This window comes from Oikopleura dioica, chromosome PAR (genome assembly GCF_907165135.1).
Source record: "Oikopleura dioica chromosome PAR, OKI2018_I68_1.0, whole genome shotgun sequence".
NCBI classification, from domain to species: Eukaryota; Metazoa; Chordata; class Appendicularia; order Copelata; family Oikopleuridae; genus Oikopleura; species Oikopleura dioica.
The window spans coordinates 4,418,539-4,433,475 of NC_137293.1; the positions used below are offsets into that span (position 1 = coordinate 4,418,539).

Genomic DNA, 14,937 nt, shown 5'->3' on the forward strand with positions numbered 1-14,937 from the left:
GCGTGCGTGCGTGTTTTCGCACGCGCACGCACTCGCACGCAAGATTTTCAAATACTTGCGCACGCGCACCCGGAGATAAAAAGAGCGCACGTGCGCGCACGCGTGCGAATAGGAAAAAAAAGGGTTTTTCTTCGAAATTTGGAGTTTTTTCTCCTTACTCGAAAATTTTGCGAATATCGAAGAGAAATCGTTTTTTGGTGTTTTTGAAGAGCCCTTGATAAGCTATTATAGGTATAAAGTGTTTATAAAACATTATTCATAAGAAAATTACTTGAAAAAACCTCAATTTTCGCCAAAAAAACTCGAAAATATACCTTGAAAAATACGCACGCGTGTTCGCGCGTGCGCGCGCACGCACGCGCACTCCTCTTTTTTAAAGCGCACGCGCACACACGCGCACGCGGATTTCGAGAAAAATTCGCACCCGCACGCACGCGCACGCGAGTTTCGGGTGTTTTTTCCAACTATGGTGGCAGGTGGTAGGACAAGTGAAAGAAGCAGATTTACAAAAAAAGGGCTAAGACTTGGCAAATGTAAAGAGTTACTGCGACATTATAGTAATCACCAGTACAATCAATACCTACCTCGGGTCAAAAATGATCGGAAAAAGAACTGGAATTATTTTCAACAATGAAATGGACGATTTTTCAACTCCCGGTCAATCTAACAACTACGGTCTTCCCCCAAGTCCTTCCAACTTTATCAAGCCCGGTGCTCAACCTCTCAGCTCCATGTGCCCAATTATTGCCGTCGACAAGGTACTGACACTCGAACTTCAGATTCTTACTCTCTAGAAATCCGGAGAAGTCATTTTCACCGCTGGAGCTTCCGGTGGATCGCAAATTACAACTTCAGTTGCAAATGTCGCTATTAGAACTCTTCTTTATGGCGATGGCCTTGATGAGGCTATTCAGCGAGCTAGAGTGCATCATCAACTTTTGCCAAATGAAATCAGAAAGGAAGACAGATTCGATTTGAATCTGATCGCAGAGCTTGAGAAAAGAGGTCATCTTTACTACCAAGGCACTGGAAGAGGAGCTGTTGTTCAGGTGAGACAATAGAGAGACCCCTTTACACAAAATAATTTGAGGGTATCCTACGAAGAGATGGAATTCTAGAGGCTGTGTCAGATGTTCGAAAAGGTGGAAAACCTGATGGATACTGAAAATATAAGATTTTTTTCCTGATGGATATTTTGCAATAGAATTCATTTTACTGGAGTTGTATTTTATTTTTATAAATAGGTAATAGAATAGGTATAAAGTTGCATCTTTTTGTAAAGTTCAGAAGAGTGTTTGTCAGACAAGAGGCTGAAATACAGGTAGATAATCAGAGTTGCTTATTTTATGTACAAAATGGCTTTTGGTTCGTTGTTGCTTAGGAAAGACGAGGCAGAAATGAAGCGAGGGACTCGGACGATTCGAGTTTGGCGATTTTCGGAACACTCTCCTCGGAGTAGTCGTCGTAGTAGGAGTTGGCTTCGCGCTTGCAACCGACGCTCGGGTCGGTGGTGAAGTCGGTTGGGGAGCCGGAGTCGTAGTGGACGGTCGAGGGGACGGTGATGTAGGTCGGCTGGGATTGGTAAAGAGTCTCGGGATTGTAAGTTGGCACCTAGAAAAAGGTATTTGAAAACAATAAATGTTTAATAAAACTGATATTTGCTATATTTTCGAAGAGAACGGGAGCTCTGATTGAAATACTAAATAAGAAAAAAGAAGGAAAAAGCAAAAACAGAAATATGATTACCTGAGTAGTTGAATAAGGCGAATATGTCTGGAAGTATCTGCTGACTTCCGAAATCGCTGGGTCGGAGTGGTAGAGCGTGTGTGAAACTGAATGCGCTTGGGTGGCGATTTCTTGCTGGGGATGATTCCATGGCGCGGGTGGTGGAGGAGGATGAGGAGAGGACGTTGCAGTTACGCCTCCTTGCTTGCCCATTCGCTCTCTCCAGGCAACATGAGCTGCGTAGGATCCTGAAAGTAAACGTTAACGTGTCGTTTGGACGTTCGAGATATTTTTGAGTGTATTTACCTGGAACAGGTTCTCCTCCTTGTTCGTAAGTGTTGTGCACTTTCGCGTTTCGACCGTTGTTTCTGAAGCCCTTGGCGAATGGATTTCTGTTGATCTTCAACTTCGTGATCGCCTGGTTCTGGTACGCCGTGACCGTGATGAACTGCGTCTCTCGGAAGGTGAATGTCGAGGTTGGGTAGGTGCTGATGTCGACGCCTCGGAGAGAATCTTCCTGGAAGGGAGCGCCTTCCGGAATCTGAAGGAGAAGGGTTGAAAAAAGCAGAGTTAGATTGAAATACCTCGACGACATGGACTCGGGGCTGGTACTTGTGCATCGAGTGAAGGATGATTTGACCCTTGGTGTCGTTCTCGTTGTTTGTCAATTTCAGCTTGTCGAAGTTAACCAGAGATCTAACGGAAGATTGGAGGTGATTTTGATATGAACAAATAGTTATGGGTATGGGTCCTGGATGGACTGTAATGTGTGCTTAGGATTTTTCACTGTTAACACACTCAAAAAATTCAGACTTATTGCAAAATATAAGTAGTTATGGTTTTCTAAATTCTTAAGTCAGTTCTAGTTCTCTCGATCTAGAGAGGAAAATGGATAGGATCGATGCGGATAGTACCGACAACTGAGTGCGCCCATAAAAGTGATACATAAACTACGGGTTACCTCATCCACTCAGATCCCTTCTGCGGCGATTCTGGATGAACATAGACTCGTTCGGGAAGACTCGTGTCTGCATTTCCAACTGAGACCCACTAAAAGAGACAAATTTAGTTTCGAAATCAAGGAAGAAGCAATTACCTTAGAGGAATTGTACACGTATCGGTAGCGACTGTCGTCAACTGGAAGAATGTCGAGAATCATCGCGTATGTTTTCTGAGGATCGAGGCCATTCACGCTGACTTTCATTGAAGGAAACATTCGGCGGCCAACCTAAAACAAGTTGTGTTAGAAAAAATATCAGAAAAAATATTTTTTACCTTTGTGATAATCATTTCAGTTCCATATCTGTAGAAGGTCCTCCAGAGGTCTCTTTTGTCGAGGTCCATCGAGATTCCATCCACGATTTCCGGCCCATTCGAGGAGCTGATGTAGGCGATTGAAGCCATGTCAGGGTGCGCGGACTGGGTATTGTCGGATTCTTTTTGCTCCTTTCGCTCTTCGGCTTCCTCGGAGTCTAAAATAAAAAGTTAATTATAGCAAGAAAACTAGAACTTCTAGTCTAGAAGAATAAGGCTTCTTCAATCTAGCAATAATAATGAGCACAAATAATGAAAGAAGTCCCCCAATTTCAAAGTTGTTTAAAAGAGAAATTTCTTTTGCTAAGAATTCTAGATTTGATGAAAGAAAAAAAAGATTCTTTCAAATGAGAATTTTCAATTCTTAAAACTTACCTTCAGAACTTGACCGATCCGGCGTCGGATAGACTGTCTGGTAGACTTGGCTCGCATCTGTCGCCTCTGTCGTCTGATAGACCTGCTGTGTCGTGTAGTACGTATGATACGTGGTCGCTTCTTGAGTCGCATTTTCTGAGCTTGCGTATGCTTCTGTCTCTGTTGGCTGAATTGTCTCTTGCTGATGGTGCGTTGGCCAAGCTCTCTGGTCTGGTTCGAGGGACTCGAGTGTTATCTCATGGCTGTCAGGCGAGCTGGAGCTGTGAGCAGAATGGCCGTCCATTTTTTATCTTTTTGTTGAAAATTAAAAAACTAGCTCTTTCTGGCTGTTAACTTGCAAGGTTGTGAAATTTTCGCGATTCGCAACTTTTGTTCTAGACCGTTTTAAGGTGCAAAGCCAGGCTCTTGTAGGAGGCGCATTATGCGTCAGCCCAGGTGGCGTGCTCCCTCGCGCGCCCGACTCGGCGGGTGCCCAAACATGCACGCAAGCGATAGCGATACAAAACTAAGGCCAGCAGGCGGGGACGAGCAACTGATTGCGACCGCTTTGATATGCCGGAGGTGCAAGCAACTGTGCGCGAGGATCACTTTCTCGCTAAAGTTGCAAGTTGTTTGAAACTACCTGTTATTTTTATTTAAAAAATCATTCAAGATTATCATAATCATTTTGAACATCTCGTTCATATTTAGAAATAATAAAATTATCGTTGCTATAGAAGTAAAATACTTATTAATGGGAAAAAATTTTGTAATTGACACTTTTAAGGGGGGCTGGACGATTTCGGAAATCTTTCGACCAAAAGTGTGGCTAAAATATCCAAAAGGAAGGTTATCCTAATTTGAAAAAATAACTTATAGAATATATTTCCCACATCTAAGCAACTCAGAATTAGAAAATCAAAGACCACAAGATTGCCATTGATCAAAATTTTTAGAGACTAGATAAGTATAAAACTTTTGGTTTTCCTTCAGTAGTCGGGCGCATGTTCAAAATGTCCCAAGATACGCTGACCCGTGTAAAAAGCGCTAATCCTCCTTCAAATTACCAAAATTATTTATAACCTTGCCCGAGCCCGGTTCTTCTCCGGGGTCAGCTTCCTTAATCCAGGTCACCTGACTTAGCGCTCGCAAAATTTTTGTCCTCACGAAAATATAAATTCATATTTCAGGGCAGCATTTCAGTTTATTATTGGGCAATAATAAAAGTATAAATATTTGGCTCAGGTAAAAATAGTATCAAAGTTGGAACAGAAAAAAGTGATTGGGAAGGGAGCTAAATTCTAGTTCCTCTTCGTTTTCTTCTCATTGCAGCGCCGTTTTCAAGAAGGACCAGGAATTTGAGATCAGTTTCTGGATCGTGAATGCATCGACCGAGCAGTTCCAAGTAGCTCAGGTTTTCATCAGTATTCGGGTCGAAAAAGCCCTAGAATTTATTTCAAGAAAAGGTAAAAAGTGAAGACCAACCTTGGTATCGTCCGTCGGGTCTTCCAAAATTTGATTCATTCGTTGGTCAAAAAGTCCTCTTTGATAAGCAGCGCTGATTGGCACTCGATGTCCTGCTTGGGGATCGATCAATCCTCCGGTGGCGATTTGAGCTTCCAGAAGTCTAGCGAATAGATCTCAGAAAATGATATCAAATGCGTTTCTTACCTCAGGCCTCTGGATTCAACGACCAGTCCCCGCTTCATCGCTGCGAAAAGAGATAATCTCTGGCCGTTTCCATTTACGTCGACGGTTACGAAGCCTCTGAAAATGACGATCGGTTCAGTAACAGGTTAAAAAATAACCTGCAAGCGCGTTCTGCTCTTCTAACTGTATCTAACTGATAGTCAAGGATTAACCCTTCATCCAAGGCTTCAATCGCGTTGTACATTTTAGAGGTTCTTGGGTCAATTATTCCTCCTGTCGCCGCCTCAATTGTCCGTCAGAACTCGCCAAAGAAAAAAGGAGGTACCTGAGCTTCAAGAAGTTCCAGTCCAGTTCCTCGGAGCAGGAGGCCCACTTCGACGGCTTCGGAGATGGTGAGAACCTGATCATCTTGCGCGTTGTAAACTCCGGCGATGGCGCTAGAGCCTGAAAAGGAGTGTTCATGATAATAAGTGGCGAAAAGAGCCACCTTAAAAGATTCAAAAGCTTTGTGTTTGAGTTTTTCAAAGATAAGCTGATCGGCAAGGAAAAATATCCCGACAAAATTCTAGTTTTGAATTTTTATGGTTTTTTCTTGAAAAAATTTGTTGGGAAACTTTACCTGCAAAAAGCCATCTGTAAAGATCTCTCTCAACTTCCGCATGAGTAATCTGCCCAGTAATTAGCTCTTCAGCTTCTACTGGTGTTATCAAGCCCGCATCAATTACTGACCGGAGGGATGTCTGAAATATCAATTTCTACAGCTGAAAAATCTTCATTCTTTAACCTTCATTCCGAAACCAGCATTGAAAGTAATTTCATCCAAGGGGTCAAAATTCAGCTCTTCGTCTTCTCCAGTTTCTGTGTAAAGCTCTTAATAACTGTTAAAAAAGGGCATGTTCCAAAGCGATAATTTGAAAAAAGAGTGTCGTAAATAAAAAATAATCTTTTTTTCTCATGCATCTTGATTCAAAAAAGCAGCTTCAGAAAAAGAGAGCTAAGCAGTTTTACCTGGAACAGTGCCTGGCACTTTTAGGCTTGCCATTTTTCCTGATTTGAGTTTGATATAGATTTCATGAAGGATAAGTTATGATAGGGTACCTTGTTGGCGGTTGAACTCGAATTCGGATGAGCTAAGGCTTCCATTGGAAAGGGCTTTGGTGAATTCATCCTCAGGCTTGCACTTTTTGTCGGTTTTATTTTTGATTGATCTTTCCAAAAAATTGGATGATCTGGTCTCTCAAGTAAAGAAAACCCTGCCTGTAATTCGGAATATAGTGACCCAGAGCTGGTTGAAAAGTTATCAGGTTCTCTAGAATAGTTTGAGCGATGGAAATATAGTTTTAAACTTACGATGAGAAGTCTTGCTCCTGATCCCGCATCAGAGACCTCGTTTTTGCGAGTTTATCTTGATACGATTTCTAAATAAACAAAATCAGATCTGAAAGAAAAATGAAACTGTACCTTGCTGTCAGTAGGCGAAACTGGTCCAGGAGAAAATGCTTCTTCTGGCAATTCTTGAGCTTCAGAAACTGGAGCGAGCTCGCTCAACAGGCCCTCTGATGAAGACTCGACTTGATTTTCTAGCGATTGCAGATTGGAAACTTCAGCATTTTGAAGTTGGAGTGCTTCGATTTCGGCTTTTCCCGGGCTGATTTTGATTTGGCTTTTGATAATGAAGGGGGCTCCTTGGGGCTTGGTGGCTTCGAGATTTACTTGCTCGGAAATTGGTTCGACTTCTGGTTCGAGAACTAGCTCGGGTTCGAGTTGAAGCTCGGGCTCGAAGTCTGGCTCATCTTGAGGCTCGGGATGGATTGCTGGTTCGGGAAGAAGTTCTGGTTCAACTTGAAGCTCGTGCTCAATTTTCGGTTCGAGTTCGATTTCTGGTTCTAATTGGAGCTCGGGTTCGATTTTTTGATCTAGCTGAACCTCGGATTGGACTTCACTTTCGGGCTGGAAGGAAACTTGCTCCTGCTTTGGACTCACATCAACGACTATTGTTGTTTTTGGCTCGACCTCAACAAGCTTTTCCAATTCTGGCTCAATCAGTTTTTCATCTTCATTTTGAAAGTTCCCGCTCGAGAAATCTTGAACAAAGCCGGAATCCAGTTCCAACTCAATTGTACTAAACGAACTCTCTGAGCTTGGAGAAAAAGCGACGTCCAGCATCGTGGTTCGAGCGATTTCATTCGCTATTGGAACCATTATCGGCATCGCTTCTGGCAGGGGCTCTTCTGGCTCGGAAACAGGGGAGGTAGAAGTAGACTTGAAGAATTTCTCGGCGAAATCTTCGCTTGAGAGGACTCGATTAAGACTGACTCCCTCGCTTGGTTCGTAATTGGTCACTGATGGTTTTCGCTCCCCACCCACTGTGATATCGACTGTGATCTTACTGTAAGTTGCTTCTTCAGAAATGACCTTTTCATTCGGGTTCCGTTTCGTATCAAACTCGGAACCGAAGAAGTTCAAAAGGAAATCATCTTTCTTCAATGGCGATTTTTTCTCTTCCTTGATTTCAGATTCTTGCTCTTTTTCTCCATATTTCGGCGCAGGCTTCGGAGCGGATTCCTGGACGGGTTTGCTGATGGCTTTAATTGATCCGTCACTCTTGAAGAATTTTTTCATGAAGTCCTCGTTGTTTGATTTGATTTTGCGAAGCCCAGATTCATCGTCAACCTGGAATGTCGAAAGAACCGATTCTCCCCCGGCGCGATTTCTTACAGTCCGGCTTGTTTCTAGCGCATTTTGACTCGAATTTTCGCTTTTCAAAGGTTCAAAAGACTGATAAACGGGTTAAAAAAACCTTTACTTATTTGTCTCCTTTTTTATTCAGAGAAAAAGAACCTTTCCCAAAGTACTTATGCAAATAAACATTTTGTTTTTTCTCGACTTTTGCAGTTTCTTCTGGCTCAATTCTTGGCTCATCAACCAGCGGCGCGGTTTTCTGCTCTCCATTCTCAATTTTCTTCGGCTCTGCCGACGATTTGAGCTGATTCCCGTTTGGCTTGATGAAGTTGAAATAAATGTAGTAGACGAGCGGGGCAGTACAAGCCGCGATGTAGAAGTAGTCGATGATCTAAAAAGGCAATTAGCGACGAGATACCCTTATTTTCAAAAAAAAAATTTTTTTACCGAAAAGCCAGCTTCTTCATAAGCCACTATTTTCGCTACGTCTCTTTTCATTTTTATGAATTATATTTTCCTAGCGCCGGGTGAAGAAGAAAAAAAAGGAAGAGCCCCCTTGTTTGAGTGATGCGCCCTGCGGTGGGTGAGGGAAATTGGGTAACAGATTATTTTTGTCGTCTTCTTACCCGTGAAGTTGAGCCTTGAGCGCGTCTTCTCCACAATTCAATTGGGTCATTTGTTGCTGAGCTTAGCAGCCTCTGACAAGTGCTAAAGGATCAATCAATTGAACGAGATTATGCAATTTGTCAATTTACGCGGTACAATTTGTCAATTTCGCCTTGGCGTCTTTGAAAAATCCATTTTCAAGGAGCGCATTTAGAATTCTTCCGGGTCGGTGGAAAATATCACAAAGCAAGTTCCAGATCTTTTCGGCCGTCTTAAATATTTTAAAACAAAAAGAAACCCTTTTTTTCTGGAGAAGCCCTTATTTTTTGCCTTTTATCAATCCAAAAACACTTCAAAACCACAAAAAAAGGCAAAAAATAAGGGTTAAACCAATTTATGAAAGTGATTTTATTAATCAGGGTTCTGATTGGTCCGTTGGCCGAATACAGCAATCTTATTTGTTATCCTAAAATTCACTTTTATAAATTGGTTTAGTCCAAAAATATCGGATTTTCACTATATTTTTTTCTCTCTAGAATTTTGAAACTTACGCTTTCGAAAAAATCACTAATTCCCCCCATAATTCCCTATCTTCCAATTCAACTTTTTTAATTCTCGCAATATCTTTCTCTTTCTATTTTTCTTGAGCCATGACTGGGGATTAGATTTTCGAATCTGCGGGAAGGAATGGGTAAACTTTTTTTCAGAAACAGCTTTGCAACCTCACACATTATAATTTTGAACATACGGTCTCGTCGTAGGGTAACATACAGGTGCATAATGCATTTCTTTGCCTACAGAATGAACAGTAATTAACTTCGATATTCGCTTACTAGTTAATTTTTTTCCTACATATACCTTCGGCCATGAGAACCGCTGAAGCAGCAATTCATGAATTATTTCTTGTCCTTTCTGTTCTACCCCTGAACCGAGCATAATCTTTCACGGTCATCAGAGTTGTCTTCGGAGAAGTAATAATTAATAAAAAATCTGGTTATAAAAGGTCTTCGTTGTTTCGATCTTCGGATACCTGCTTTTTACAGTATGCTTTCACGATTTTTATTTCTGACTTTTTCTTTTTCCTCTTTTGCTTATTTGACCGGAGTTTCGCCTTTGCCCAAGATGACTTACCTTCAAAAATTTTTCAGTGAAGTATTTCCTTGAATCATTTGTTGAGCAAAAAATTAAGGGAGGCTGGAAAAGAGCGATTATAAAGCCCTGAGAAATAAATTTGTGATGCGAAATTTTGACTACCATGATTTGAACTAAAATCTGTCTCCATGAGTCTTTCTGTTTTTGAATAACTGTATTTTATTAATAAAATAACGAAAATCAAACATCAGTGAAGCAAAGAGAATCATCTTTACTGCTCATCGTGCTCTTCTTGTGGTGCTTACTCAGCATTGGATTTCTCGACTCGTTTCCGGACTTAGAGGACTTTGTGGATTGCTCGTATTTGGAACAAGATACAGTGCTGAATGACTGAATCAATAAAATATTCCCTTTTGCGTTTTATGTACCTGAACGAGTTCGATTTCCAGTCGATGTCCGGCTTCACAACGATTCCAGTTGGCCAAAGATTCGAGTTGATTTCGGTTTTGGTGACGATGTCTTTTGATTTTCTTCGTTTCAGGAACCGCCAGACGCCGAGAATTATCGCAAGAATGATCAAAATCAGGACGAGAAGGGAACCAATGATGAGAATTTCCTAGATTAAGTATTTTAAAATGACTTCGTGAGAAGTTTGGAATGAAAATTTGATGAGTTTTTTACCTTGGTAACATTTTTGCCCATTCTTATTGAGCATTCTTGTTGATCCTCGCGTGACTGTATGACTGTCAGTGGGAGAGGTCGATCATAGCAGCACTAGAATAAAAGATAAGCCTTTTATCTAACTAGTTTCAAAATATATAAACATAGTTACTTACCAACAGATTGTCCCTTAGCGGCGTCCTCGACTCAAATCTGTCCGCTGGAAAGGTCCTCTGAATTTGCTGATATCTGCTGGAAATACTGAAGCTGCTCTGACTCGGCACTGTAGATTCACCGATCCGGCGAAGAAAGCATTTGGTGGGTGCAACATCCTCAAAGTACTTTTTCGACGCCATTTTTATTTTTTTCAAAATCTGATGAGAGAAGCGGGCTGAGAAGCGAGTTTTATGCGGAGGGGATTTACCGGTTTCACGATGAAGGGAGATTTCTATGGGAACTGTTAATTGAGCTCTTTTCGCCAGAAAATGAATCATATTTTTTCTAGGTCAAAAAGGCATTAGCAAAAGTTTTTTCTAGAGCGATTATTTGGACATTTATATTGAATCAGTCTAAATGTCTTCAAGATGAAAAATTCTTTTATATTACTTACTCTTACAGTAAGTGGTCTTTGGCCAGAAAAAGTAGAGAAAACGGGAGATCACAATATAATCACCATCAACAGGTAACCGCAGATTTTGCGCTTATTATGACTGTACTTGATTTCAATAGTTTCGATCATAGATTCACCTCCCCGAGCTTTGCAAGAGTTATCTACCGCCCAGAAAACCAAGAGGATAATATATACAAAGCCTCGATTGGGTGCAATGGTTTCATTGGCAACCGATTTCGGTTTTGGACAATCAAAGGCATTGGATCTTGAATTTTTGCGAGCTTTTCTATACAGTAATAAATTATAATCATTTTAACTTTTGCTTAAAAATATTTGTATGAATCTTAAAAAATTGCCTTCTGGTTTTTACTAGATCCTTTTACAGACTGTCTGGATACAACTTATCTTCCCGAGCTGAAGAAAAAGGTCCTAGCTGGCGATATCTACATTATGTACCGCGGAATCAACCAAATCGAAGGCCCAAAATCGCCAAATGTCAAGTACCAAAAAGTCTCCCGATTCTATGTTCGAACTTACCACCTCGTTTTCGCCGTCGAGGAGGCATTTCAATTCGACGAGGTTGCGCACCCAGCTAGATTTATGAATCTTCAAGAATACGTCAGAAACGTAAAGAAGCAAAAATGGCCTAACTGCGTCTTTCTTGGAGAGAACGAGGAGAATCGAAGGCGAGTTAGAGGAGGCCTTGAGTACAAAAATGTAGCAGAAAAGCTGATTGTGCAGAGGGTCTGGAAAAGAAAGAGCTTTGATGCATGGCATGATACATTTACGATTTCTGGCGATTCAGGTGAGATCCAAGATCGATCAATATTCGTGAAAAAAAACTCGAATTCTAGCTCTTTCGAATAGCGACATTGGTTCTCCAGTCCTCTGCAAGACCTATCCAAACAACAACGCCAAGGGAAGCTTCAAAATCATCGGGATGATCGTCAACCACGACGTCTACGACAAAGAACCAATGCGCGCAAAAGGAAAAAGAGACTTCGCAGAGGTCAAGATCAACCTCTCTTTCGCCGAGTTCTTCGCTTCCAACACAACAGACAGCAGAAAACGAGTCAATCGACGACCAAGGCCGAAGCGGAAGAAATTCGACGTCGAAAATACTCCCGACAAGTTTTGGAAGCTGAGCAAGAATAATTTCATTTTAAAGGAAGAAGTTGACGGGACGAAGAAAAAACACCCGGTTCATAGAGCGTATTTGCATCCGGAATTTCTCAGACCGAAGTATTTGGTGGCAGCAATGATGGCGAAATATCTACCGTTTGTTTTTATAGGGAAAGATTTAAAATAGTTTTATTATTGGAAAATTCGCCCAAAAAACTATAAAGAATAATAATTAATTTCCAAAGTGGTTGAATATGAAAAAAATTGAATTTTCTTCCCTTTGAAGATAAATTATGGTCTGTAATTTCAAATCTCTCCAATAGTCGTCGGATTGCTTGGGATCGCACAGGCTTGGAATAGATATCGTTCTGACCGCGATGAATATGGCGAAATCGACAGTAAAGGAAAGGTCTTATTCAGGTCGAAGAACAAACTCTATCGGTTCCTCCCTCACATTATTTTTCTCCTCGTCGGCTTGGCGTTTTATACCGGATGGAAGGTTTTCAATCTGTCAGTGGAAAAATTGAGGTCAGATTTGTATTTTCTACCGATAAGAAAAGTGATGTTAAAGCCATTGGATCATGAAAGGTGTTGGTTTTTTGCTGTGGATTTTCTTGCTTCTTGCGTATCTGATGAAACTTGATACTGATGAAGATCCTGGAAGTCAACTGTATACCCTTTACGGGCAATTTATTCAGCAGCGGAAGACGAAGGTAAATTTTTTCATACGCACAGGGATATCAACCGTTTAGGAGATGGAAAATCCATTTTCTGATCGAGCCTCTCTCCATTCAAAATTCCTCGAACTTCAAGAAAAAATCGGCAGCTACAGCAAATCAACTCCAAAAAGCAAAATGTTGATTCGACTTGTGAAACTTGGATCGGCAGCTTTGATTGTTTTCGTAATCGTGTTCAAGCTAGATTTTTTCAAAGAAATCGTTCCCTTCGTCGTTCCAGGTAGCGATTTTTTACCAAAAGATCTTAATTTTCTACTCGTAGTTGCTCTATTGCTTGTCCTCTGCCTCGTTGATCATAACAAGCCATTGCTGAAGAACGAAAGCTACAAGTCTGTAGACATCAGATCGATGCACCGAAACTTCATCGAAAACGAGCTCATTTGTATCCGAGAACATTTGCTTAAAGACTCGACCTTAGAATATTCAACGATGCTTTCTTCCTCTCCCTCAGGAAAAGAATCAGAAAAGTGCTTTTCACCCCCTTTGAGAAATTATTATTTCTAATTTTAAAAAGATAGTAATCTGATGGAGGAAATCGAAGCGCTCACGGAGCTCAATGAGAAGAAGCAGGCGGAAATCCAGGCGAAACTCGAGGCCCAAGAATCACTGAATTTCGCGAATGAATCATTTGAAAACGAAACAACTGCCTTTTTATCCCCTAAATAAAACTCTTAAAATCATCTCTCTCCGATCAACAGGCTGTTTGGCAATATAATCGTAAAAACGCATCAAACTCATAACTTGGCCGCTGAATTGGCATCAGCTAACGACAGAAAAAATAATAGAGGAAAAATGAGTTTTTCAAAACTCCACTTGTTATTTTTCATTTTGATTTTGACTTCTTTAAGTTTTGTTATTTTCTTAATATCCAATGAAAAGAGAATAAAAAGTGGGGATATTGATCCAAACAAATTCCTGCTCGAAGATGAAGAAAATAAAAGGGAGGAAAATTGCGGCCTACTAAAAACAAGATTCGGAAGGCGACACGAATTCTCTGTTTTTCCTTTTGTCTCGGCTCGGCAACCTGTGTAGAAAACCTGAGTCAGGTTCTGGAGAGCGAAAATGAAAAGCTCTTTATTTTAGCTCTTCAGAACCTGACTCAGGTATTCCACACAGGTTGCCGAGCTCAGCCTTTTGTTTCCCTACCTGGCAGTGGAAATACGTGAGTGAAAGCATTTACTACTGATGGGGTGTTGGATAGCGGAAAAAATCTCATCGGAGCCTGCGTTAGGCTTGTAAGGCTAGTAACCATACATCCCACTGACGGGCGCTCTGATTCGTCCGTTTAATTTTTCTCGAATTTTCCATAAGATTCACGTAACCCGTTTTTCCAACATCTGACGAATCAGAGCGCCGACCAAGAAAACGTGTGGTAACTGGCCTCACTAGCCTTACTCAGGTCCGCTTGAGATAGGCACTCTGATTCGCCACAGCGCTCTGATGGAAATTCCGCTATCAAACACCCCATCAGTAGCAAAATAAATGAAGAATTAAGCTGGACAAGGATGCTCCTTGAGAAAACAACGGGGATTTATACAGGAAGCATTTACATGGACCGACAGTTGCTGGAAGGCGGATTTCTTGGAGAAAAGACTGTGCCGAAAAATGGCCAAACTCTCTTTCAAAAATCTCATGTCTTCGAAGAGCGACGAATTCCAAACGCAAAAGCCTTCCTTTTCCTCGTCAGAAATCCGTTCGACGCTACCATCGCTGAATGGAAAAGACGACACGGCCAAGGCCACACGGGGACAGCAAAAGAACGGATTTTCAGAGGACAAAAGTGGGAAGAAACTGGAAAAAATATGCTCAGAAATTGGAAGAATCTAACGGAACAAGCTGTTGATAAACGAAAAACGCTGCCAGTTCATCTTCTTTATTATGAAGATTTGAAGAAAAATGCGACTTTTGAGATGGAAAAAATTCTCGATTTCATCGAACAAGAGGATATTTACGTTGTCCCAGATCGAGACCAAAGAATGAGATGTCTTCAAGAGGTAACAAGGATAATTTCAATGATAACGTTGATAATTTTCAGTCGTTATCGGAAACAGAAAAATTTCATCGGCCGAAAGCTCAACCGACTTTTGAATATTTTACTGAAGAAATGAGTCAACTTGGCAATCAATGCATCCGAGATGTTTTCAGCTTATTGAAGAAGAATAATCTTCCTCTTTTTGACATAAATTCATATTTAAAAACGTCCTCTCAATAATAATTTTGTTGAAGTAATGCGTTCTCTTTATAATTCTATTAAGTATTGTTTGTTCTCTCAAATTATTAATAAAAAACTTGGTTTGTTTATTTGTTTCGATTGAAATTCTCAAATCTGTACGTTTTCACTTTTCGTCTTCCAGTAGCCCGAGCGTGAGGAGGGTAAGCCCGCGA

General features: G+C 41.0%; 6 protein-coding genes across 7 annotated transcripts; 2 read left to right on the top strand and 4 right to left on the bottom strand.

Annotated features, from left to right (window-relative positions):
• Positions 1 to 1,222: 1,222 nt before the first annotated feature.
• On the bottom strand, positions 1,223 to 3,801 carry LOC145702182 (T-box transcription factor TBX15-like). Its single transcript, XM_081779394.1, has 8 exons — positions 3,415 to 3,801; positions 3,001 to 3,197; positions 2,822 to 2,953; positions 2,687 to 2,775; positions 2,310 to 2,421; positions 2,032 to 2,266; positions 1,747 to 1,973; positions 1,223 to 1,611 (listed from the first exon to the last, which is right to left on the bottom strand). Exons 1-8 carry the CDS (start codon positions 3,695 to 3,697, stop codon positions 1,378 to 1,380), a joined length of 1,509 nt encoding a protein of 502 aa, XP_081635520.1. The 5' UTR covers positions 3,698 to 3,801; the 3' UTR covers positions 1,223 to 1,377.
• A 776-nt stretch (positions 3,802 to 4,577) lies between these two features.
• On the bottom strand, positions 4,578 to 7,805 carry LOC145703695 (uncharacterized). 2 transcript variants are annotated; one of them, XM_081781079.1, is made up of 12 exons: positions 6,505 to 7,805; positions 6,394 to 6,461; positions 6,301 to 6,352; positions 6,142 to 6,223; positions 6,052 to 6,090; positions 5,828 to 5,913; positions 5,663 to 5,783; positions 5,369 to 5,487; positions 5,202 to 5,326; positions 5,065 to 5,160; positions 4,879 to 5,020; positions 4,578 to 4,837 (listed from the first exon to the last, which is right to left on the bottom strand). In XM_081781079.1, the coding sequence occupies exons 1-12, from the start codon at positions 7,663 to 7,665 to the stop codon at positions 4,688 to 4,690; spliced, it is 2,241 nt and encodes a 746-aa protein (XP_081637205.1). In that variant the 5' UTR covers positions 7,666 to 7,805; the 3' UTR covers positions 4,578 to 4,687. The 2 variants fall into 2 exon arrangements, with proteins under 2 accessions (XP_081637205.1, XP_081637206.1); XM_081781080.1 differs by lacking the exon at positions 6,052 to 6,090.
• A 29-nt stretch (positions 7,806 to 7,834) lies between these two features.
• Positions 7,835 to 8,984, bottom strand: LOC145703696 (uncharacterized). Its single transcript, XM_081781081.1, has 4 exons — positions 8,883 to 8,984; positions 8,481 to 8,602; positions 8,352 to 8,433; positions 7,835 to 8,116 (listed from the first exon to the last, which is right to left on the bottom strand). The coding sequence occupies exons 1-4, from the start codon at positions 8,910 to 8,912 to the stop codon at positions 7,850 to 7,852; spliced, it is 501 nt and encodes a 166-aa protein (XP_081637207.1). The 5' UTR covers positions 8,913 to 8,984; the 3' UTR covers positions 7,835 to 7,849.
• A 652-nt stretch (positions 8,985 to 9,636) lies between these two features.
• Positions 9,637 to 10,414, bottom strand: LOC145701356 (uncharacterized). The gene is made up of 5 exons (XM_081778576.1): positions 10,379 to 10,414; positions 10,260 to 10,316; positions 10,105 to 10,197; positions 9,852 to 10,039; positions 9,637 to 9,805 (listed from the first exon to the last, which is right to left on the bottom strand). The coding sequence occupies exons 1-5, from the start codon at positions 10,412 to 10,414 to the stop codon at positions 9,664 to 9,666; spliced, it is 516 nt and encodes a 171-aa protein (XP_081634702.1). The 3' UTR covers positions 9,637 to 9,663.
• A 493-nt stretch (positions 10,415 to 10,907) lies between these two features.
• LOC145701358 (uncharacterized) lies at positions 10,908 to 12,002 on the top strand. Its single transcript, XM_081778577.1, has 3 exons — positions 10,908 to 10,986; positions 11,067 to 11,498; positions 11,548 to 12,002. Exons 1-3 carry the CDS (start codon positions 10,908 to 10,910, stop codon positions 12,000 to 12,002), a joined length of 966 nt encoding a protein of 321 aa, XP_081634703.1.
• Positions 12,003 to 12,140: 138 nt separating this feature from the next.
• Positions 12,141 to 14,765, top strand: LOC145701359 (uncharacterized). The gene is made up of 7 exons (XM_081778578.1): positions 12,141 to 12,343; positions 12,387 to 12,528; positions 12,568 to 12,772; positions 12,815 to 13,019; positions 13,071 to 13,197; positions 13,656 to 13,714; positions 14,048 to 14,765. The coding sequence occupies exons 2-7, from the start codon at positions 12,397 to 12,399 to the stop codon at positions 14,658 to 14,660; spliced, it is 1,341 nt and encodes a 446-aa protein (XP_081634704.1). The 5' UTR covers positions 12,141 to 12,343; positions 12,387 to 12,396; the 3' UTR covers positions 14,661 to 14,765.
• Positions 14,766 to 14,937: the final 172 nt, after the last annotated feature.